Here is a 22,622-nt window from a genome sequence, read left to right as displayed (position 1 = left end):
TTTATTTTGAGACAGAGTCTTGTTAAGTTGCTCATGCTGGTCTTCAACTTGTGATCCTCCCATCTCAGCCTCCCTGAGTGCTGGAAATATAGGTATGTGCCACTATTTCCAGCTCTGTGGAGTCTATACTCTGAAGAGCTTTGCTGCTCCAGCCTTCTTTAAACATTTACTATTGTAATTACATTCTTCTCTAAATCTCAGTTTCTTCACATGACAAATGAAAATAATTAATTTCTGCTTTATTCTTGGAATTGAAAGGAGGCTCTCAAATGGTTAAGTAGCAGTAAAGCTCCTTGGGAGTGGGAGTCATCCTCATCCTAGACTTTTCCTTTGCTGCAGGGATACCTGAAGCAGTGTCGGAAGAGAAGGGACATGTTCAGTGATGAACAACTGAAGATCATCTTTGGGAACATTGAAGACATCTACAGGTTTCAGATGGGCTTTGTGAGAGACCTGGAGAAACAGTACAACAATGATGACCCCCACCTCAGCGAAATAGGACCCTGCTTCCTAGAACATGTAAGCATCTTACCACTTTGGGGAGGTTTTTGAGAGATATTAGGAAGAAACAGAAGGAACCTGTGATATGTCTGGTTATATTAAGATGCTTTGTTCTGCAGCGAGTAATGAGTTTCTCTCTGGCCCTGGTTTTGACACTTGGTCTTTAATAAGTTATGAAGACTTAGGAAGGTTCTATGGTTAGGCTTAGGATTCTCTCTCTCTTTTCACTCCCCTCTCACTATCCTTCTAGATAGTTACCAGTAGGATTTTTTTTTTCTTTTTTTTTGTACCGGGGATCGAACTCAGGACCTCGTGCTTGCGAGGCAGGCCGCCGGAACTACTGAGCTAAATCTCTGGCCCTCTTTTTCTTTTTTTTTAAGAGTAGGAAAAATTTATTGGGAGAAAAAAGCTTCTGCCCAAGAAAGACAGAAAGGGCACCAGAAAGTGGGTTGCCGCCCACCCCACTTCTCAAAGTTGTTTTATACAGCAAAGCCATGTGGTGAGGTGGGTACAAAGTGGAACAAAACTATAAGACCCAATGGAAATTTACAAGGTGGGCATGAGGTAGGGCAAAACCATGACAAGTATAGTCACCCAGGTAGTATTGATTAAATGGAGGTCAATTGGGGGAGCAAATCATGCAGCAAGCATACAAGGATTTTCAGTAAGGGTGGGTCAGGGATATTTCCCAGAAAGGCTGGGTTAAGACCTTGCCCCCCCACCCAGGTGATTGATACCTGTTTAGAATATCAATCTCTGCTATTCACCCTACATGGGTGTGGTAGATTCTCTCCTTTTACAATGCTGGCCTTCAGTGTATGTATCTTCACTGTCCTCCATGTTGGCTCCTTGTGGACTGGCCTAACTGCCTACAAAATATCTAATTAACTTACCTATCTGCAATATTTCCCCCTCTGAAGAAGTACCCCTAACTGCTGTGGGGGTGGCAAAGAATGAAGACCATTCTGGCTACTTCCAGCTGAAGAGGGTCATAGTTGTGATCAGCGGTCAGAGTTACTCTACAGAGAGTCTATCTAAAGGCCTTTGATAGGCACCAGGCATTGTCATCTTGGTAGCTGTATAGCTTTGTGTCTGGAGGAGACAAAGTCAAAGAAACAGTTAAGAATACATGGGCCAAAAAAAAAAAAGAGTACATAGGCCAGATTATAAGGTCAGCAGGATTGCTATGAATATAGCCAATAAATGTTTCCACTGGGAGGAACTAGTAATAGCCTCCCACAAAGAGGATAAGAAGGCCCAGGGGACTTCAGAATCCAACATAGAAGTTGTATTGTATAGTTTGGCAGTTATGAGCTGATTACGAGGTCAATCTGGTGGATACTGCTAAGTCTAGCACATTTGTCATACGTTCCATTTGTATGACTGGAGTTTGGCAGCCTCTAGGCAAGAATAAACACAACTTTTAAGAAATTAGAGCATGATAAATCTAAGCATGAGCACACGAGAATGAAAGGGCAGGTTGGGGAGAAAGTCACACACATACTGGAATAGTGAGTGATTGTAACCTGTTACCTCTTAGACTCTTTTATTGATGGTGGTTATCTATAAGTCTGATACTTTGTTATAAGTCTCTCTAGTTTTAGCTGTAAGAAGACAAGAGACAATTTGAACAAATCTCGCTAAGAATTTTAAAACTCTACCTGAGCTCATAGATTTTACTGTAGATTTTTCCTAATGATCCATAACCATGGTCAGCTACCAGTGTAGCTGGAAACTGCCAGAAAGAGTCAGCAATTGGAGCCCCCTTTTATATCTAGCTTTATTACTATGGCATTATTTTTATACCTCTTTTCTTCTTTTCTGCTGGGTGTTTAAGACCAAGTTAAAGTGAGACGTGTCAATCAGTATGAACTTCTTGCTATCTATCAAGGTCAGTTAAGTCTCCTTGGGCATTACTTTGGAACCATGCATAGAGCCTCTCAGCTCCTCTGTCAGTGTCAGCTGTCAGGATGGGTCATGCTTGATCATGTTTCTTTCAGTGAAAGAGTGGGAGATTTTTTTCCTCTTTGTGACCCTCCTTTGGCACATGGTACATTTGTCCTCTGGTGCCCAGCAGTCTCCCTGCTCAGGAGGTTGATTGACTTACCAAAGATGTAGGATCCTGTAGGAAAGATTTCTTTGTGACCTAGATCTTTGTTGATCTTGAGGGGCCGGGGCCAAAATATTGACTGTCCTCATAGCCCAGTTACCTTTCTAGTTTTGGTCTCCAAACTTTAGTTGTTGAACACCCAGAAGAGAAGATCAGTGACATAAGTATTTCAGTAGGAATAGTGAGCTTAACTATTACAATAGTTAAAACATCAAGCACTTTTCAAGTATAAAGCACAGTTAGAAGGCTGTTATTTGTTATCAGCCGTGATTGTTTTAGTAGTTGAATCCCTGCAGGATATTAACAGACAATGATTATATATTATAGAGAAACTTAAGATCAAGAGCTGCACATAGTATTTTAACATGACATTCATGATGACATTTTCTTTGTAACACTTACATGTCCATCTTAGTATGGAACAGTCTTTCAGTGAAACACCTCCATCTAATCAGAAGACATTAAATGACATAAAGAAAACTCTTATTTGTTATCTTTAGTAGGATGCCATCTAAAGAGAATATACATATTGTTCATAAATGTACCTTAGGAGTTCATAATGTCTAGCCTCTAATTTTAGCATGTTTCAACTGTTGTTTCAACTGTTTGGTGACTGAATATCCCTAAGTGTGGTGACACATATTGCATATATCACATAAGTTTTTAAGAAAACTATTATTTGACTGATTCTCTCATTCTGGCTTGACATGTACCTCTTATCACAAGTAGCTGGCGTGCAAGAGAAAGGCAGATAACTGAGTTTAAAAAGATCATTACCATAAACAATATCCTAGAAGACTTGTACACCAGGAAGGTATGAATATATATACCATGAAATAACAATGAGTATCAGTTACATGAAACCCTTTGTCCCCTAATTTTGTTTTGTACCAGGAGCATTTTAAATAAAACCTTGTTTTCCCATGAAAACTTAGAACATGACCAATGTATATATATCATAACGATATGTTTACTGATGTATTTCCCATGAGGCTATGGAAATTATTGGGGTCCACTTTGTGAAAAAAGGCTGGAATAAATTTTTTCCAGGCAGCCGCTTCTTTATTTACCAAGGGGAGTCCTGTTCTGAAGTTTTCCTAAGCCCAAGAGTCTTTATTTAATTATCTTTTTTTTTTGCATTAAATTCTTTTATTGGTACATTGTAGGTATACAACACAATTACATTTCTCATTGGGAATTGTACCTTTATATAATGCATCTTGGTTCTTATTTTTCCCCATTCCTAGCCCTCTCTTCACCCCCTCCACCCTTCCCTATTTACAAAGACTTTATTTCCATTTTTTCCATTTCTCAGCATTTTTCCTTTCCCTTCTTTCCTTTCCCCTGACCCTCCCACTATCTCTACCCCTTTGGACCTTTTCTTCCTATTTTGCATTATCGATTATTCATTCTAATCATTGGTACATTTTAGGTATACAATATAATGACATTCATCATTGGAAATTTGCACCCTTACATAGTCTCTCTTGGTTCTTGTTTTTCACCTTTGCCGAGCCCTCCCTTCAACCCCTCCAGCCCTCCCTATTTACAAAGATTTTCTTCCTATTTTTCCATTTTCTCATATTAATCCCATTCCCTTCTATCCTTTCCCCTAGCCCTCCCACTTCCTTCCCCTTTGCCCCTTTTCTTCCTCTTTCACATGACCTATTATACATTTAGCCCTTATTTACACTTTCAGTTTCTCACACCAGAGAAACTATTTGGTATTTACACATCTGTGTCCTATTTATTTCACTTAAGAGTATTGCCTCAATGTGCATCCACTTAGCTATAAATTTTTCTAATATCTCATTGTTTATGGCTGAGTAGTACTCCATTTTATTAAAAAACCACATTTTCTTTATCCAGTCACCAGTTGATGGGCATTTGGGCTGTTTCCAAGCTTTAGCTATTACAAACTGCGCTGCTATGAACATGGGTGCACATATATCACTGTGGTATGATTCTTTTAATTCTTTGGGGAAGATCGCCAGCAGTGGAATAGCGGGGTCAAATGGGATTTCCAGTCCTAGTTCTTTGAGGTATCTCCATACTGATTTCCACAGTGCTTGCACCAGTCTACACTCCCACCAGCAGTGGAGCAGGGTTCCTCTTTCCCCACAGCCCCGCCAGCATTTGTTATTGGTTGATTTCATGATAGCAGCCATTCTTTCTGGAGTGAAGTGGAAACTCGGCGTTGTTTTCATTTGCATCTCTCCAAGACCAGTGACGTTGAACATTTTTTCATGTATTTATTTGCTATTTCTATTTCTTTGTGTGAGAAATGTCTGTTCATTTCAGATGCCCATTTTTGGATTGGGTCTTTAAATTTGGGAGGTCTGATCTTTTTAAGTTCTTTATAGATTCGAGATAGTAGACCTTTGTCTGAGGAAGAGCAGGTGAAGATTTTTTCCCACATTGTGGGATGTCTCTTCACACTGCTGGTGATTTCTCTTGCTGTGCAAAAGCCTTTTAATAAGAAGAGATCCCATTTGTTGATTGTTTGTGCTAGTTCACAGGCAACTGAGGTTTTGTTCATAAAATCTTTTCCTACACCAATGTCTTCAAGGGTTCTACCTGACCTCTGTTCCAACTGGTTCAGACTTTCTATTTTAATATTTAGATCTTTAATCCATTTTGATTTTAGTTTAGTGCATTGTGAGAGTGTAGGTCTAGTTTTAATCTTTGGCAAGTTGAAGCCCAATTTTTCCAGCACCATTTATTAAAGAGGCTATCTTTCCTCCAGTGAGGGTATTTGGCTCCTTTGTCGAAGATGAGATGGCTGAGTTTGTCTGGCATTGTTTCTGCATCTTCTAATCTGTTCCACTGGTCCTCAAGCCTGTTTCTTTGCCAGTACCATGCTGTTTTGATCACAGTAGCTTTGTAGTATAGTTGCAGGTTGGGGATTGTGATACCCCCTGCCATGTCTCTGTTACCTAGAATTGCTTTTGCTATTCTGGGTCTCTTCTTATGCCAAATGAATTTTTGGATTGTTTTCTCGAGGCCTATGAAGTATGCTGCTGGGATCTCAATTGGAATTGCATTAAATCTATATAGGAGTTTTGGAAGTATGGCCATTTTCACTCTATTAATCCTTCCTAGCCAGGAGCAGGGGATGTCTGTCCATTTTCTGATATCATCTTCAATCTCTCCTTTCAGAGTGCCATAGTTTTTAGAGAACAGGTCTTTGATTTCTTTTGTTAGGATGATTCCTAGGTATTTCAGTTTTTTGGATGCCATTGTGATAGGAGTTATTTGCCCTATTTCTCTCTCAGTGAGTCTGTCATTCGTGTAGAGGAAAGCTATTGATTTTTGTGTGTTGACCTTGTAACCAGCTACTTGACTGAATTTGGTTATTAAGTCTAGAAGATTTTTGGTGGAGTTCTTGGGGTCTTCTGTATAGAGTATCATGTCATCTGCAAATAATGACAATTTGACTTCATTACATATCTTTATTCCTTTTATTTCTTTCTCTTGTCTACTTGCTGTGGCTAATGTTTCCAGAACTATATTGAACAAGAGTGTTGATAGTGGACATCCTTGTCTTGTTCATGGTTTTAGTGTGAAGGATTTCAGTTTTTGACCATTTAGTATGATATTGGCTGTTGGTTTTTCATAGATGGCTTCTATCAGTTTGAGGTAGAAACCATCTATTCCAATTTTTTGTAGGGTTTTTATCATAAATGCATGTTGAATTTTGTCAAATGCTTTTTCTGTGTCTATGGAGATAATCATGTGGTTTTTGTCCTTGGCTCTATTGATATAGTGTATTACCTTGTTTGATTTGCATATGTTGAACCATCCCTGCATCCCTGGGATGAATCCCAGTTGATCAGGGTGTATGATCTTCTTGATGATCTTCTGCATTCTGTTTGCCATTATCTTATTAAGGATTTTTGCATCTATGTTCATTAGTGAGATTGCCCTATAGTTCTCTTTTTCAGTTGGGTCTTTCTCTGCTTTGGGGATCAAGGTGATGCTTGCTTCCAGGAATGAATTTGGAAGTATTGCTTCCCTTTCAATTTCATTGAAGAGTTTAAACAGTAGCGGCAGCAGTTCCTCTCTAAATGTCTTGTAGAATTCAGCAGTGAAACCATCAGGGCCTGGGCTTTTCTTAGGTGATAAGTTTTTAATTACGTTTTCAATTTCATTGGTTGATATTGGGTTGTTCAGAATTTTTAGGTCTTCTTCATTCAACTTTGGAAATTCATATGTATCTAGGAATCTGTGCATTTCTTCTGTGTTGTCCATCTTATTGGTGTATAGATTCTGGAAGTAGGTATTGATGATCATCTGGATTTCTACTGGGTCTGTTGTAGTTTTACCCTTTTCATTCCTAATTGCATGGATTTGGGCCTTTTCTTTCCTTTTTCTGACAAGGTTGACTAAAGGTTTACCAATTTTGTTGATTTTTTCAAAGAACCAACTCTTGACTTCATTGATTTTTTGTATCGTTTTCTTAGTCTCCATTGCATTGATTTCTCCTCTGATCTTTATAATTTCTTCCCTTGTATGAGGTTTGGGGTTGTCTTGCTCTTCTTTTTCTAGAAGCTTGAGGTTCAGCATCAAGTTGTTTAATTGGGCTTGTTCTGTTTTCCTAATATGCATATACACTGCTATGAATTTCCCTCATAAGACTGCTTTCATTGTGTCCCATAGATTCGATATGTTGTATTGTCATTGTCATTTAATTGAAGGAACTGTCTGATTTCTTAATTTCCTCTGTGACCCACTGGTTATTCAGAAGTGTGTTGTTCAATTTCCACGTGCTTATGAAATTTTTTGAGTTTCTTTTGCTCTGGATCTCCAATTTCATCTCACTATGGTCGGATAATATACAGGGGATGACTTCAATTCCTTTGCACTTACTTAAACATGTTCTATGTGTGAGTATGTGGTCTATTTTGGAAAATGACCCATGTGCAGCTGAGAAGAATGTATATTCTGATTTTGTGGGGTGGAAGACTCTGTAAACATCTGTTCAGTTCATTTGTTCAAGAGTTCGATTGAGTTCTAGTATTTCAGTACTTATTTTTAGTCTAGTTGATCTATCTATTTGTGACAGTGGGGTGTTGAGGTCCCCCACTACAATTGTATTAGTGCATATATGGCTTTTCATGTCCGTTAGTATTTGTTTTATATAGTTGGGTGCACTAGTGTTTGGTGCATAGATATTTACGATTGTCATCTCTTCCTCTTGGATTCTTCCCTTTACAAGGATGTAGTGTCCTTCTTCATCTCTCTTCATCAGTGTTGGTTTGAAATCTACTTGATCTGCCAAGAGGATAGCTACTTCTGCTTTTTTTCGGGTTCCTGTCACATGCAGTATTGTTTTCCACCCTTTCACTTTCAGTCTATGAGTTTCCTTTTGAATTAAGTGTGTTTCTTGTGTGCAGCATATGGTTGGATTTTGCTTCTTGACCCATTCTGCCAGTCTATTTCTTTTGATTGGTGAATTGAGACCATTAACATTGATGGTTATAACTGAAACGTATTGACTTGTCATTGCCATGACTTTTTCTTTTTGTTGGGTTCTCCCCCTTTACATTTAATTTCTTGTCATGCCAGATGGGTTCATTCTGCTTTGCTCCCTGGGGTTGTGATCCTCAATGTCTGTTCCTAGGCTATTGTGTCAAATTTTTGGAGTGCTAGTTTGGTATTCATGAAGTTCCTAAGGTGCTCTTTGGCATGAAAGTATCTTATTTCTCCATCAATTTTGAAAGATAGTTTTGCAGAGTACATCAATCTGGGTTGGAGGTTGTTTTCTTTTAGGGCTTGGAATATGTCACTCCAAGCTCTTCTTGCCTTGATGGTTTGTGTCGTGAAGTCTGCTGTCATTCTGATGGGCTTTCCTTTGTATGTGATTTGTTTCTTTTCTCTGACTGCTTGGAGAACTTTGTTTTTCTGTTGACTTTCTGGAATCTTAACAATTATATGCCTATGTGTAGATTTTTTTTTTGATCAAGGCTATTTGGAGTCCTATATGCCTCACTTATCTGTATGTCAAGCTGTTTTCTCCTGCTTGGGAAGTTTTCTGCCATTATTTCTGTGAAGAGATTTTTTTTATGTCGTCTGCACTCTGTCCTGTTTCTTCATTGAGCCCAATCAGTCTTGTGTTATTCTTTTTTGCATCATCTAGCAGCTGCTGGATTGATTTCTCATGTTCCCTTATAATTTTGAAGCAAATTTTCTTTTCCTGGTTACTAATTGCAATCTTATCTTCTAGATATGAAATTCTGTCCTCACACTGGCTCATTCTGCTGTGTAGACTTTCAATGGAGTTTTTCATGTCCTGGAAATCTATTTGCATCTGTTTTCTGGATTCCATTTGTTTCTTATGTTGGGATTCCATCATGTTCCTGAGCTCCTCTCTAGATTTATTAGTCATGTCTTGCACTAAAGGCACAATTTCTCCTGTTATCTGAGAAATTATTTCTGATTTCATTTTTTCCAGATCCCCTTTTGTTGCCAGTTCAGTGGGTTCAGGTGGTTGACTATCAGAAGGTTCCATCTCATTTCCCTTTGGGGTTGCTGTAGGTGATCTGGAAGTCTGGTTTTGAGACTTATTTATGTGTTTTCTCATTTTGACTGGGGTGGGGGGCTGTCAGCGCCTGCACGGATTACCTCCTCTGAGCTGGGTGAGGTCGGACAGGCGCCGGGAGTAGCGGTAGGGATGGTGACCCAAAAGCCCTTTCCTGTGGTCTGGGAGCAGCCGGAGGTATGGTGACCGGGAAACCCTTTCCTCTGGGCCGGGAGCAGCGGTACAGAAGGTGGCCCAAAAGCCCTTTCCTCTGGGCTGGGAGCAGCGGGAGGGATGGTGGCCCGGAAGCCCCTTCCTCTGGACCAGGAGCAGTGGGACGATGGCTCAGAAGCCCCTACCTCTGGGCCGGGAACAATGGGACTCAGTACCTTGGTCTGGTGGTCTGGTGTCCTCTGCGCCTTCAATTAGCACATTATTTTTGATCAATGAAAGATTCCTGAGATATTATATATAGTCAACAGTATATAATGTATTTGTAAAATGAGTTGACATTATTTGGATAAGCTGGCAACCTGGGGGAAGCATGTCTTTAATTATATTTATCTATAAGCCAACTTGAGTGACAGGTAAACATGTTAAAAAATCCAGTATACCAAAAGAAAAAAGCTCAAACATAACAGCTGTATGTGTTGTAACAAATTGAACAGACAGACAGACAGACACATAGACAATTTGTTTATAAATGAGAGTGCACTCAGATGTATTTGTCCAAGTTGAAGTATAACAGCCTTTATAATTTTTGGCTTTATAATTATAAAAAAGACTAGTCAGAACTTTGTAGATCAATTAACAGAGATCTCTTGTAATAAGAATCAAAAGGAATAAAAATCTTCTAAACCTGTGAAAGCAAAAACATTTTTAAGATGGGCCCTAAGCTGACAGTCTATTGACTGAAATACCCAGCTACACAGGTTTCTCATGGTTGCTTTTATAGCCACAGTTGTTCATTAGCCACATGTAATTGTTCCCTCTAAAGGGACAGACTTTTAAAGGTAATTTTAACTATCTCCAGTGGGGTTGCACTCTGGCCAGGTTTAGGTGTAGAAAGAGACTAGGTGACACTCCTTGGAGCTAATTATGAATTCCAAGCATTGAGGGAAGAGGGCCTGCCAAGCCTCCAACCTGCTGTGCTGCAGGTATCTACCTATGACATTTTTTTTATTTTAAAAAGAAACAAAGGTAAAGAAAGCATTCATCTATCCTTTTTGTTCTGTGCCCAATCTAAGGTGTCCCTTAGACTTTATCTTGTCCAGTGGTGTCAGACTAGAAGTGCAAGGAAGTGGCCAGAGCCAGGTTAGCTGTTTTTACCATTCTCTAATTTTGCCTGAGGGCTCAAAGACATAAATATGAACTAAAACTTTCATGTTTATCTTTTGAGAGTTTAAGGATTAAACCTAGACCAGTTTTCTGTATGGCCCAGTGATAAATGAAGGTCAGTTTTAATCTGCAAGGATTCCAGGGAAGAGAAACTCACAATTCTGGAAGCTTTGTCTTAAAATCCAGCAGCCACAGAAAAGGGAAGTACCTTGAATCAAACTTCATTATTTCTCAGGAGCAAGGCAGTGAAGAAGGAATGAAAGAGAGCCTTTAAGTATGGCACAAGAACACAATCTTAACCATCTCAGGTGTAGAAGGACAATTAAGATCAGGAGCTTTTCCAGAGTGCATCTGCAATCCTTAGCAAAACATGTCTCCAGAGACAAAAGGTATGGTTGACTCCCACTGCATTGCCAAGCAGAAAAATCAAACCAATAAGCAAAGAACCCAAATGGCTCCTTTTTGCCTCTTGAAAGAGAATGAAAGTATTCTAACAATATTGTCAAGGGCTTACCCTTTTAATGAATTACTCTGTATCTACAATATCCAATTTATGATTGAAACACCCTATAGGCTGTTGAGCAGCTCCCTGATGTTGTAGAAACACTCCAAAAGCCGTGGCTCACCTTTTATTAACATACAAACTGAAATGCTGTCCTGCAAGTAGGCACTTAGAAGTGCTTGTTTGAACTTGTAGAGTGCAGTCTGGGAATGAGGTTCCCCAGGTGTCTGTCTCTTGGGTTTTTCTATAAGCTAATAGAGGGGTCACACAATCTCATATCCTGCTATCTGAAGGCCACAAAAGCCTGTCATTTTCAGGAATGTCTTTAGCTGTTTTAGAGTCTTGGGCCATGGAAAGGAAAGAATTGGTTTAATTCTTTTTTAATCCCAGTCTTTGGGTTCCCTTAGATATAATAAGGCCTAAATATTTTACCTCAAGGCTGCAAAGTTGTGTCTTAGATCTAGAAACATTATAACCCCTGTCTGTTAAGAGAATTCAGCAGAGCAGATATCTGGGCTAGAAAGCTCTTCTGAGAGGCCACATAACAGCATGCCATCTACATATTCCAAAACTGACTTGGAGAAAACTATAGGATTTCCTACCAAATCAGGATCCAGAGATGTTCTCAGCTTTTTCCTGGTAAATAGTTGACAATTTAAATTAACAGGAGGGCTGGCTTAGTTCTCATGTTTCTTAGACCTTCAAGAATACATGCCTGAAAATGTCTTCTATTTAATCTATCTGATTGGCAGGCCAGTAGGTGTCTTGTATAGGAACTGCTTGTGTTCCAGTAGGAATCAGTTGTTCTCCTGGCTGCATGTCTTTTGAGTTTCCAAAATTAATATTTGTCTCTATATGTAGTAGCAGCTTGTGATAGTACTTGTCACTCATTAGAAATCCATATTTGATTTAAGAGCTACATTGCATCTTTCTAATCTAGCCCATAGGTCTGAGTAAGTCCTCTAAAGACCTCAATGTTCATATCAGAATCATCTGAAAACTTAATCTTAGTTCTCATTTGTTCTGTCTTAGATCACTGAGAGAAAAAGACACATGAACACAGGTAGTCCCATATTTGCCATTTACTTCCTGCAAGGGATGTTATCTTTGAGGGGCCTGAACAGCTTAGCTAAGGATGGATATAGCCTCATGGAGGTTTTAATTATGGCTGGCCTAGAAATTCCACCCTCAGCACCTGGTGGTCAAGGCTTAAAGTTGTCTTGGAAACTTTGTTCTCAAGTTCTAAAGGGTGAGGAGTAGCCTCAGGCTTAGAGTTACTGAATATTTTAAGGGTGAGTTCTCCCATTTTTCTGTGTACCACATTTACATTTGAAAATAAGCAAGAATTGCTTCTTAATGTAAAGAAAATCTCAACATAAGATGATTTTGACCATTTTCTCTTTTACATTATAATTCTAATTGTGAGAATTCAAAGTAATTCCTCTGTGTACTTGGCTTTAGGAGGTAGGCACACCACTGGAGGGTGTAGAGAAATACTAAATTACTCCTTAATGCAGTCCAAAGGAGTAAGAGGTTCAGACATGGAGTCCCAATCTGAAACAAGACAAACAAATATGGCATCCCATAAGTCTCTGCTTGATTCCTGTGCCCCCAAGGGTGTCCCCTAAGGTTTATTCCACTCCAGGGTGGGGACCTAGACTCTGGAGAGAGACTCAGAAAATAAAACTGGACTGGACTATCTACCCTTTTACCAGTGCATGATCTTATCTTCCTCAGGTAACTCATATCCTTACTCCAGTAGGTACTCTCAAAGCACAAGTTACAATTGACTTTAGCTATAACAATCATGATTAGAAAAGGAAGTTTTGCTAGCACACCAAAGATTTAAACCACTGCTTTTTAGTTAATTGAAAGAAAGAGAGGAAAATAGGGCAACAGTCAAATTAGGGCACTTTTCTTGCTAAAGAGATCACCTCCAGAGATGGTTCAGAGATTCTTCCATGGGCCCTAAGGCAGAGAAAGTTCTCAGAAATTTCTGTTGTCTATCCAGTCATTTAGGCAACTTTTATTAGCAAGACAAGGCTACTCCTTTAAGGTCCATTTCAAATTCACTAAGTATTTGAAACTCATAGGTCCTCCTAGCAGCCACAATCTACATAGTAAAGGCACTCTTATCAACTTTCTATGCAAGGATAAAGAGAAAGGCTGACCAAAATAGTCGAATATTCTAGCTAGCATGTAAAAACACAAATGCAAGTTACCAATTGCTGTTTTCCCTAGTGTAAGACAAAACAATTGTTGTGAGTTGCCTTAGTCTGACTTTCTGGAAGGAGGAGCAGTCTGACTACAAGGGATTCTCAAATGAACTCCCAACAATTTGGAGAAAATTTTAAGAGGCGTTTTTAACTCATTAGCAGAGAGAAAAAGTCCAAATAAAGCTCAAGCTGGTTAAACATTCAAAAATCACCATATACCACTCTATAAGTCCACAGTCAAAGTTCCAAAGTCCATAACCTATCAGCAAAGGTATTTCTCTCCCCTAAACACATAAATGATGAAGACCATGCCTAGGAGGGGGAGAGAAGGTTCAGGTAGTTTTTAATGTATCAAAGATTTTTTTTTATGATGACATAGGATCCTATCTTGCTAGTAGAGAAAGCAATCCAAACCTGTAGCTCAACTCTTAACAGAGGCTTAAGAAAGGGCTCTGATGGCATCGTTTCAGATCACTCTGAGACAGCGGATATCTGATGATCACTGACAGAGTTCCCCTTTCACCTCACTGAGGAGTCCAGATAGGGACAAGATGTGGAGATTTTCTGCTGATTACCCAGATGAGCTGTCGGGAACTAGTTTCTTCTGAGGGGCCTTTGGGTATCTACCAGAGTAGGTCTTGCCATGACCCCTCAGTTGTCACCTCAGTTTCCACTAGTTCCACGCAGTCAGAGATCTGTCTCCAAAAGGATCCCAGTTGCCTATCTGGTCAATGTTCCACCCACTATTGGCATCAATGGGAGTGGAGATTCAGCAGAGGGTGACTAGAGAAACCTGTCCTCTGCTTTGAGAGTGGCAACTGCCCTAAAGGCAATTACTAGCTGGTAGAGTAACCGCTCTTTGGCATTCTATAAGGGACAGATAAAAGCCTGAACTGTCTTTATCTGAGACAATTTTATAAGAGACCCATTTTACAGCATTTTTAAGCAACTAAGTCCAAATGCAACATATACAAGAGTAAAACATAATTTTAACAAAATATGATGCATAAGAAAAACAAGAAATTTGCAAACATTTAAAACACAATTTAAAATTAAGACACTTTTGAAACAAAAGCCAAAACAAAGGCCAGAATTTATGAAATAAAACCCAGAATCTATGAAACAAATGTCAAGAGCCTATGAAACAAAAGTTACATCTATAAAGCAAAAAGACCAAAGTTAGAACCTATGGAACAAAAGCAAACACTTACCTCCAACCAGTAATCTTGGTGGACGACCTCCAAAATTATATAGGAGGAAGAGATGTAACTCCCAAACCTGCTAGATATCCAGAATGCCAGTTTGTGTTCTCTAAAATTAAAGAATGAATTCTAGACAATAGAGGTTAAGAGTGGGAAAAATTTGGGGGGAGAAAGGTAGCTTCTGCCTAAGAAAGACAGAAAGGAGACTGGAAAGTGGGTTGCCCCAGGATTTTTCTTTAGCTTCTCTTTTCTTTTTCTGTTGAGTTCCATTTTCATGAGACCCAGTGTTTTGGGAGGAACTCAAACATATAGACTACACAGGGAAATTTGAGAAATAAGAAGAACCATGGTTAACAAAAAAGTAGGCCCCTGTAAAGCATTGAGCACTGGGGTAGGTGAAATGACTAATGTAAAAAAATGGGGCCATGGAATTAGAGAAAGGAATACTAAAACAGAACAGTAAGGATTTGAGACCTGTGTCTGTGATGACTGTCTGTATATCTTTGGTTGAGTCTGTTACCTTCTTTGGCTTCAATTTTGTCATGTAGAATATGAGGAGGTTTCAGTGAATGATCCCTGTGGTTCTATAATATATTTTGAGTCTCATTCACAGGCCACCTTAGTTTTTATGACAACATTCCTCACCATTTTTATAAAGTATTTTCAAAGATGTAATATAAGCACATGGTAAATATTCAAGTGATACTCAAATTGTGCAGTTACAAATAAGTCTTTTTGGAAATTTTCTTGCTTTGCTTGTGAGAATGTGTGTTGAAGGAGTCCCTAAGACCACTCTTATGTTCAGTAAGTTGCTAGGACTTTCAGTTTACTCATGATGTACAGTTTACTCATGGCTATGATATATTATAGTGAAAAGACTGATGGCTTGTAGCTAGATGGCTGCACAAAGCCTCACGCATCATAGGTGGGGAGTTTCAAAGGTAGCTGCATTAAGGGTATGTGAATATGGATTAAGGATGTGATACTGGGATTAAAGGTGTGGATAATAGAAGCCCCACCCATGGTATGGGTGGCACCAATCAATAGGCTTACAGCCTGGATGCAATATAAAGAGAAAGAAGGCAGGCTGCTGCTTCTGCTATTGCTGCTGCTGTTTCACTGCTTGCTATCTCTTGCCTGCCCTGTTATGAACTATTTCTCCTCCGTCATGCCCCACTACCATGCTACCCTGCCTTGGAGCAAGCAGATTATGAACTGAAACCTCTATAAACTGTGATCTGAAATAAACCTTTCCTCCTTTAACTTGTGGGTGTTAGGTATTTTGTCTCAGCAACAAGAAAAATAACTAAGACAGGACTCAAAAATATTTGCCAAATGAATATATGTGGCAAAGTCCAAAAGAAACCAGGCATAAGGTTCCAAGAGTCCTCCAGTGGAGTCATACAAAATGCACTTAATTTCCCTAGTAATTAGTTGTGACAACATGTAAAATGTTTTCTAACAGGGAAACTCATTAGAGGCTCTCTGTTCAAGGTATTTAGGGAGGTGCTGGTCTCATAGACATTCTCTGCCTAGCATATACCAAAATTCCAGACTCTCCAAAGAAAAGCATGTGTTCAACATAAATCATATTTGTTTCTACAGATGAACTAGGCAGCGCAAACTAGTCTTATCAGGGAATGGGGAACCCTCTTGAGATCCAAGTTCCAAGATGCCAATCAAGGACAAATCTTTCAAGCAGACCTTTCTAAGGATAGCATTCTCAGGTCTGATATAATGTTTTTAGGCACTGTACTGTATGTTAAGTTATTTAGACATTCTGGAAAATACCTGAGCATTATTTATAAAAATTAAGCGTGTGTATGACCTTGTGATTCTATTCTTAAAATTATATCCTGCAGAAATTCTCACAGAGGTCCAGAGTAAGCATATACAAGGCTGTTGACTGCAAGATAGTCTTATGTGTAGTAGAGTACAGTTAGAAGCAACTTAGGAATTTATCACCAGGGAGATGGATAAGAACCACATGGAGACATTTACTATGTGGTATTATGTAGCAAGAAACAGCCGACTAGACATATGTACCTTATAGCAATGTACAAATATCATATACTTTTGATTGGGAAAAGTAGAATATAGAAAGTGGCTCTCAATGGGGAGGTTGTCCTGTGCATTGTAAGGTGTTAAACAGAGTTTCTGATCTCTACCCCTTGGATGCCAGTAGCACCACACCCTGATTGTGACAACAAAATTTATCTCTGGGTATTGTCAAATGTCCCCTGGAGGACAAAAAGAACTTCTGACTTATTGAAATGATCATATGATTTTATTTTTTAATCTATTACTGTGATAATGAAAGACTGTTTTCCAAAGTTGATACAACACTTTGCATTCTATTATGAGTTTAAATTGCTCCAGATAGTTATACACACTCAATAATATCAGTATTTTTATCTTAGTCTTTCTTGATAGTATATTGTTTTTTTAATTCACATTCCCTAATAAGTAATGATGATGAACAATTTTCTATGTGTTTATATACTATCAGTATAAAATCTTCGATGGAACATCTGTTCATGTCTTTTGCCAATTTTTAAATGAGTTGCTTGTTTTCTTATTGCTTCATTTTTTGGAGTTCTTCGTATATTATTTTTACAAGTCTTTTGTCAGACATGCTGTTTGTAAAGATTTTATCCCAATCTGCAATTGAGCCTTGCATTTTCTTAACATTGTCATTGAAAAGTATAAGCTTTTAATTTTGTTGAAATCCAATTTAATCACTTTTTAATAGTTCATTATTTTGAATTATTTAGAAATCTTTAGCTAACTCAATATCACAGCAGTATCTTCCTGTGTTTTCTTACAGAAGTTGTATAACTTTATTTTATGGATTTAGGGCTTCAATCCCTTTTCTGTTAATTTTTTATATGGTACAAAATAAGGGTCAAAACTGATTTGTTTCCATATGGATATCCAATTTTTCCAGCATTATCTGGTGAAAAAAGGCTGCCACCCCAACCTCACTGCCCCCTACGTTGAATTACCTGGATTCCTTTGCTAACAATCAGTTGACCTGTATGGACCTATTTTTATAGACACTATTCTTCTAGTGATCTATATAACTATTCTTATATTAACACTATCTTGATTAGTATACTTTCAGAGCAAGTCTTGAAATAAGATAGTCCTTGTCCTCCAACATTATCCTTTTTAAAAAGTCATGACTGTTTTACGTGGTTTATATTTCTATATAAATTTAAAAATTAGCTTCCCAAGTTCTACCAAAGAACAAGAAAAAACTCTGCTAGTGTTTTGACTGAGGTTACATTGAATCTGTAGATGAACATCTATCTTTATATATTGTCTAAAATTCCTCCCAGGATTGTTTTCTAGTGTTCCTTGTGTATTTAACACTTTATTTTTAAAACTGTATTTTCAAAAATATTTTACAGCATAGGTTACAATACCATGTTTTGATATATATATATATGTATATGACTATTATAGTCAAGCAAATTAATATATCCATCATCTCACATATTTACCTTTTTGTGTGGTAAGATTATCTAAAATGTACTCTAGTATATAATACAATATTATTAACTGTAGTGCCTATGATATATATTATGTCACTATTCATTCTACGTAGCTACCTTTTGACCTACATTTTCTCCTTTCCTCCCACCCTCTCACCCCCGGTAGTCAATCATCATTCTGCTCTCTCTCTATGTTTATAATTTTTCTTTAAATTCTATATCTATATGAGATCATGAAACATTTTCTTTCTGTGCCTGGATTATTTTATTTAGCTTAGTATTCTCTAGGTTCATTCATACTGTTGCCACTGACAGGGTCACCTTTCATTTTAAGGCTGAGTAGTATTCCACTGTGTGCATATTGATAAATGTTTGCATATTTGTATGTGTATGTTATGTGTTGATCATGATTTATATATGTATATATATACATGTATATATGTTTTATTGATTTTTTTATCTATTCATCTATTTTTTCTGGTTTTTATCCATCTACTTCAAATTTTTTCATACTTTGGCTACAGTGAATAATGCTACCCTGAACATGGGTGTACAAATAACTTTTTGATGTGGTGAAGTGATTTTATTTCATTTGGATATATACTAAAATGAGAGATTGCTGTGTCATTTGGCAGTTCTATTTTTAATTTTCCTAGGAACCTCCTGAAGGTACTGTTTTCCAAAATGGCTGAAAATAGCATACAGTAGTCCCTTGTACTCTATACCCTTGACCACACATGTTGTCTCTTCTCTTTTTAACAATAGCCATTCTAACACATATGAGGTGATATTTCATTGTGGTTTTGACTAGCATTTTCCTGATGATTAGTGATATTGAGTACATTTTGTTATACCTTCTCACCATTTTATACCTCCTTCAGAGAAATATTTATTCAGATATTTGTATGACAGTTAATGCAGATGGTCAACTTGATTGTCTTGGGAGCTTCCCCGGGCATTAGTAAAGCATACTGCTCCATGTGTTTGATTGGGTTATAGAGGTGTGACCCTGAGGTCTGTATCTGGCCCCTTGCCTCTTGCTTCCTGGCACTGCTCCCCTATTCTGCTTTGTGGCTACCATGAACTGAGCAGTGCTCTTCCACCAAGACTTTCTGACATGATGTTTCTGCTTTGGAGCCACGTAACTATGAGCTAAAATCTCTGAAACCATGAGCCAAATAAACTCCTTCTTCAAGTTGTGTTTGTTGAGTGTTTTGTCCCAGCAATAGGAAAGTGGACAATACACTTTACCAATTCGAATCAGGTTATTTGCTTTTTTTTTTTTTTTTGCTATTGAATGATGTGAGTTCTTTGTATATTTTGGATATTGCCCCCTTATCTGATATATTGTTTAAAAATATTTTTCCCAATCCATAGGCTGCCTTTTCATTTTGTTCATTTTTTTTTTTAGCTTTTTGCTTTTGTTTCTTGTACTTTTGGTGTCATATCAAAAAGTTAAATTAGCAATATTAAGAATTTTTTACCCTATATTTTCTCTAAGAGTTTTATGATTTCCAACCTTTACATTTAGTTCTCTTATCCATTTTGAATTGAGTTTTGTGTTTGGTGTGAGTTTAATTTCATTCTTTTATATGTGGATGTCAGTTCTCCAGAACTGATATTGAAGAGACTATATTTTCCACACTGTCTTGGTTCTATTATCAAAAATTAATGGACTATTTCCTTGGGTTTATTTCTTTTCTCTCTATTCTGTTCCATTGGTCTGTTTTTATAACAATATTTTTCTGTTCTGATTTGCATACTTTGAATTCAAGGAGTATAATTTCTCCAAATTCATTTTTCCTTCTCCAGATTGCTTTTGGCATTTAGGGTATTATAATTCCATATAAATTTTATAAACTCTGTGTTTATTTCTGTGAAAAATGATGTTAGAATTTTGGTATGTACTTTAGATTTTTAATTGATGCTTCAATATATTTTTTCATAATTCTTCTATTCAGACTATTTCTTCTTGATTCAATCTTGGTAGGTTCTGTATTGCTAGAAATAGATCCATTTCCTCAAGAATAGTCAATTTGTTGGCATATTCTTGTTCGTAGTAGTCCATTCAGATTCTATTTGTTTCTGAGGAACCTGCTATAATGTCTCCAAGTTTATTTCAAATTTTGTTTATTTGTATCAACTTAGCTAAAGGCTTCTGAATTTTTGCAAAAAAGCAAGTCAGCTTTGTTGACTTTTTTCTAAAACTTTTTCTATTCTCTGGTTTATCTCTGCCCTGATATTTCCTTTTTAAAATTGTTTTTATTTTGTATTAGTACATGTAAGCATAATAATTACATTCATTTAGGGAAATTGATACATATATAAATTGCATCTTGATACTTTTTAATCTCTTTTGCTCTCCCAACCTCACCTCTCTCTACTTCCTGATATCATCTTCCCCATCTCCAAAATGTGTACCTCCCTATTGACTACCATTTCTCCTTTATTTTAATCTGATTTTAGGCTTATCATATAAAAGAAACCATGCAATATTTAATCTTTTTTGTTTGATTCATTTTACTTAGTATTATGGTCCTCAGATCCATCCATTCTTTTGCAAATGACTCAGATTTATCCTTTATGACTTAGTAATACTGTACCCCATTATGTATATATGTATGTATGTATATATGTACTATAATGTAATATATATTATATATAATATAATGACGGGCATATAGGCTATTTATATAATGTAGCCATTGTAAACTGAGCTGTATAGATATGGGTTTTGTATAATATCACAGTAATATGATGGTTTTAACTCTTTCGGGAAGTTACTCAGAAAAGATATATAGCTAGGTCAATTTGAATTTCTGTTTTTAGTTTTTGAGGAATCTTCACACTGATTTTCATTATAGTTGTACTAGTTTACTTCCCCACGAACAATATAGAATATTCCTTTTCCTCCCATAGCCTCCAGCATTTGTTGTTTATTGAGTTCTTGATGATACACATATTTACTGGAAGAAATGGAATCTCAGTGTTATTTTGATTTTCATTTCCCTAATGGCAAAGATGATGAACATTTTTTCATATACTTATTTGCCATTTACACTTTTTCTGATAATTTTTTAAGTGACCCTTTTTGGTTGGCTTTTTTATTTTGGGAGATAAAACTGTTTGTCTTCTTTATACATTCGAGATATTACCTCTCTGATGAGTAGCTGGCAAATTTTTTTCCATTCTATAGGTTGACTCTTCAACCTGTTGGATGTTTCCTTTGCTGTGCAGAAATAGGTTTGTGTGTGTGTGTGTGTGTGTGTGTGCACGCACGTGTGTGTGTGTGTATGTAATTCTTGTGGCTTGTGTATAGATGTCCCCACAAAACCAGCCTTATGCAGTCTTTTTCAAAGGTGGCTGAATCTGGAATATGTGATGCTGGAATTAAGGGCATGTGATTACTAAACCAAGACATGTGAGTTATTGGTTTTGCACCACCCTAATCCCAATAGTCTGAAAGAGATGAAAGGGGCAGGAAGAAGTTCTTAAGATCTTGTGATACTTTTACTTTCTTCTGCCACCACAAACTGTTGCCCTTCTGTCATCCTGCATTGGAGCCACCCAATTATGGGCTGAAACCTCTATGAATTGCATGCTACATAAACTTTTCCCCCTTTAACTTTGGGTGTTGAATATTTTGTCACAGCAATGAGAGAAAAATTAACTAACACAGAAATTCGGTAACAGAGAAGTGGGGTCAGTGCTGTGACATTACCTGGCCATGTGGCACAAGAGACTTTGGAACTGGCTTGAGGAAAGGGGAAGAGTTGGGGAAGATTCAGAGTGTAGGGGCTTTTAGGCAGATCTATGATGAGAATCAAGATCAAAGAGCTCAACAGAATGAATTAAAATATTTTTAGTTTGATCACAAAGAAAGCTCCAGTAAAGTTTCAGCCTGTAAAGATAGAGCAGAGGACATCTTGATTGCTGAAAAGGAACAGGAGACTAGAAAAAGAATAGAAGACTACAAAGATGCAGAGGACACTGGACCACCAGACTGCGGTACTGAGTCCCGACACTCCCAGCCCAGAGGTAGGGGTTTCTGAACCACCGTCCCACTGCTCCTGATCCAGAGGAAGGGGCTTCCCGGCCACCATCAGTCTCGCTGCTCCGAGCCCAGAGGAAAGGGCTTTTGGGCCACCTTCTGTCCCGCCGCTCCTGGACCAGAGGAAGGGGGTTCAGGGCCACCATACCTCCTGCCACTCCCGGCTCAGAGGTAGGGGCTTCTGAGCCACCATCCCACTGCTCCTGGTCCAGAGGAAGGGGCTTCCCAGCCACCATCCCTTCAACTGCTCCCAGCCCACAGGAAAGGGCTTTTGGGCCACCATCCCTACTGCTGCTCGTGGCCCCTGTCCCACCTCTCCCAGCTCAGAGGAGGTAATCCGTGCAGGAGACAACAACACCCTCTGCCAACTCAAAATGAGAAAACACATAAATAAGTCTCAAGACCAGACTTCTAGATCACCTACAGCAACCCCAAAGGGAAATGAGATGGAACACTCTGATACTCAACCACTTGGAGCCACTGAACTGGCAACAACAGGGGATCTGGAAAAAATGAAATCAGAAATAATTTATCAGATAACAGGAGAAATTGTGCTCCTAGTGCAAGACATGATTAATAAATCTAGAGAGGAGCTGAGGAACATGATGGAATCCCAACATAGGAAACAAATGGAATCCATAAAACAGATGCAAATAGATTTCCAGGACATGAAAAACTCCATTGA

At 38.0% G+C, this 22,622-nt stretch overlaps 1 protein-coding gene across 7 annotated transcripts in view; it reads left to right on the top strand.

Annotated features, from left to right (window-relative positions):
• The window catches only part of Arhgef9 (Cdc42 guanine nucleotide exchange factor 9), a 241,660-nt gene that overhangs the window by 160,132 nt on the left and 58,906 nt on the right, over positions 1-22,622 (top strand). For all 7 annotated transcript variants that reach the window (XM_004872265.3, XM_004872264.3, XM_021250208.2 and 4 more), the window contains one exon: positions 340-519. In XM_004872265.3, the coding sequence (XP_004872322.1) occupies positions 340-519 (180 nt within the window). The remainder of the gene's footprint in view (positions 1-339; positions 520-22,622) is intronic.

Source organism: Heterocephalus glaber, unplaced genomic scaffold (assembly GCF_053883595.1).
Source record: "Heterocephalus glaber isolate CG9 unplaced genomic scaffold, H.glaber_assembly_v1.0 deba00000936, whole genome shotgun sequence".
NCBI lineage: Eukaryota > Metazoa > Chordata > Mammalia > Rodentia > Bathyergidae > Heterocephalus > Heterocephalus glaber.
Note: the sequence above shows the minus strand (reverse complement) of the source record. Positions and strands in the feature narration are given on the sequence as shown.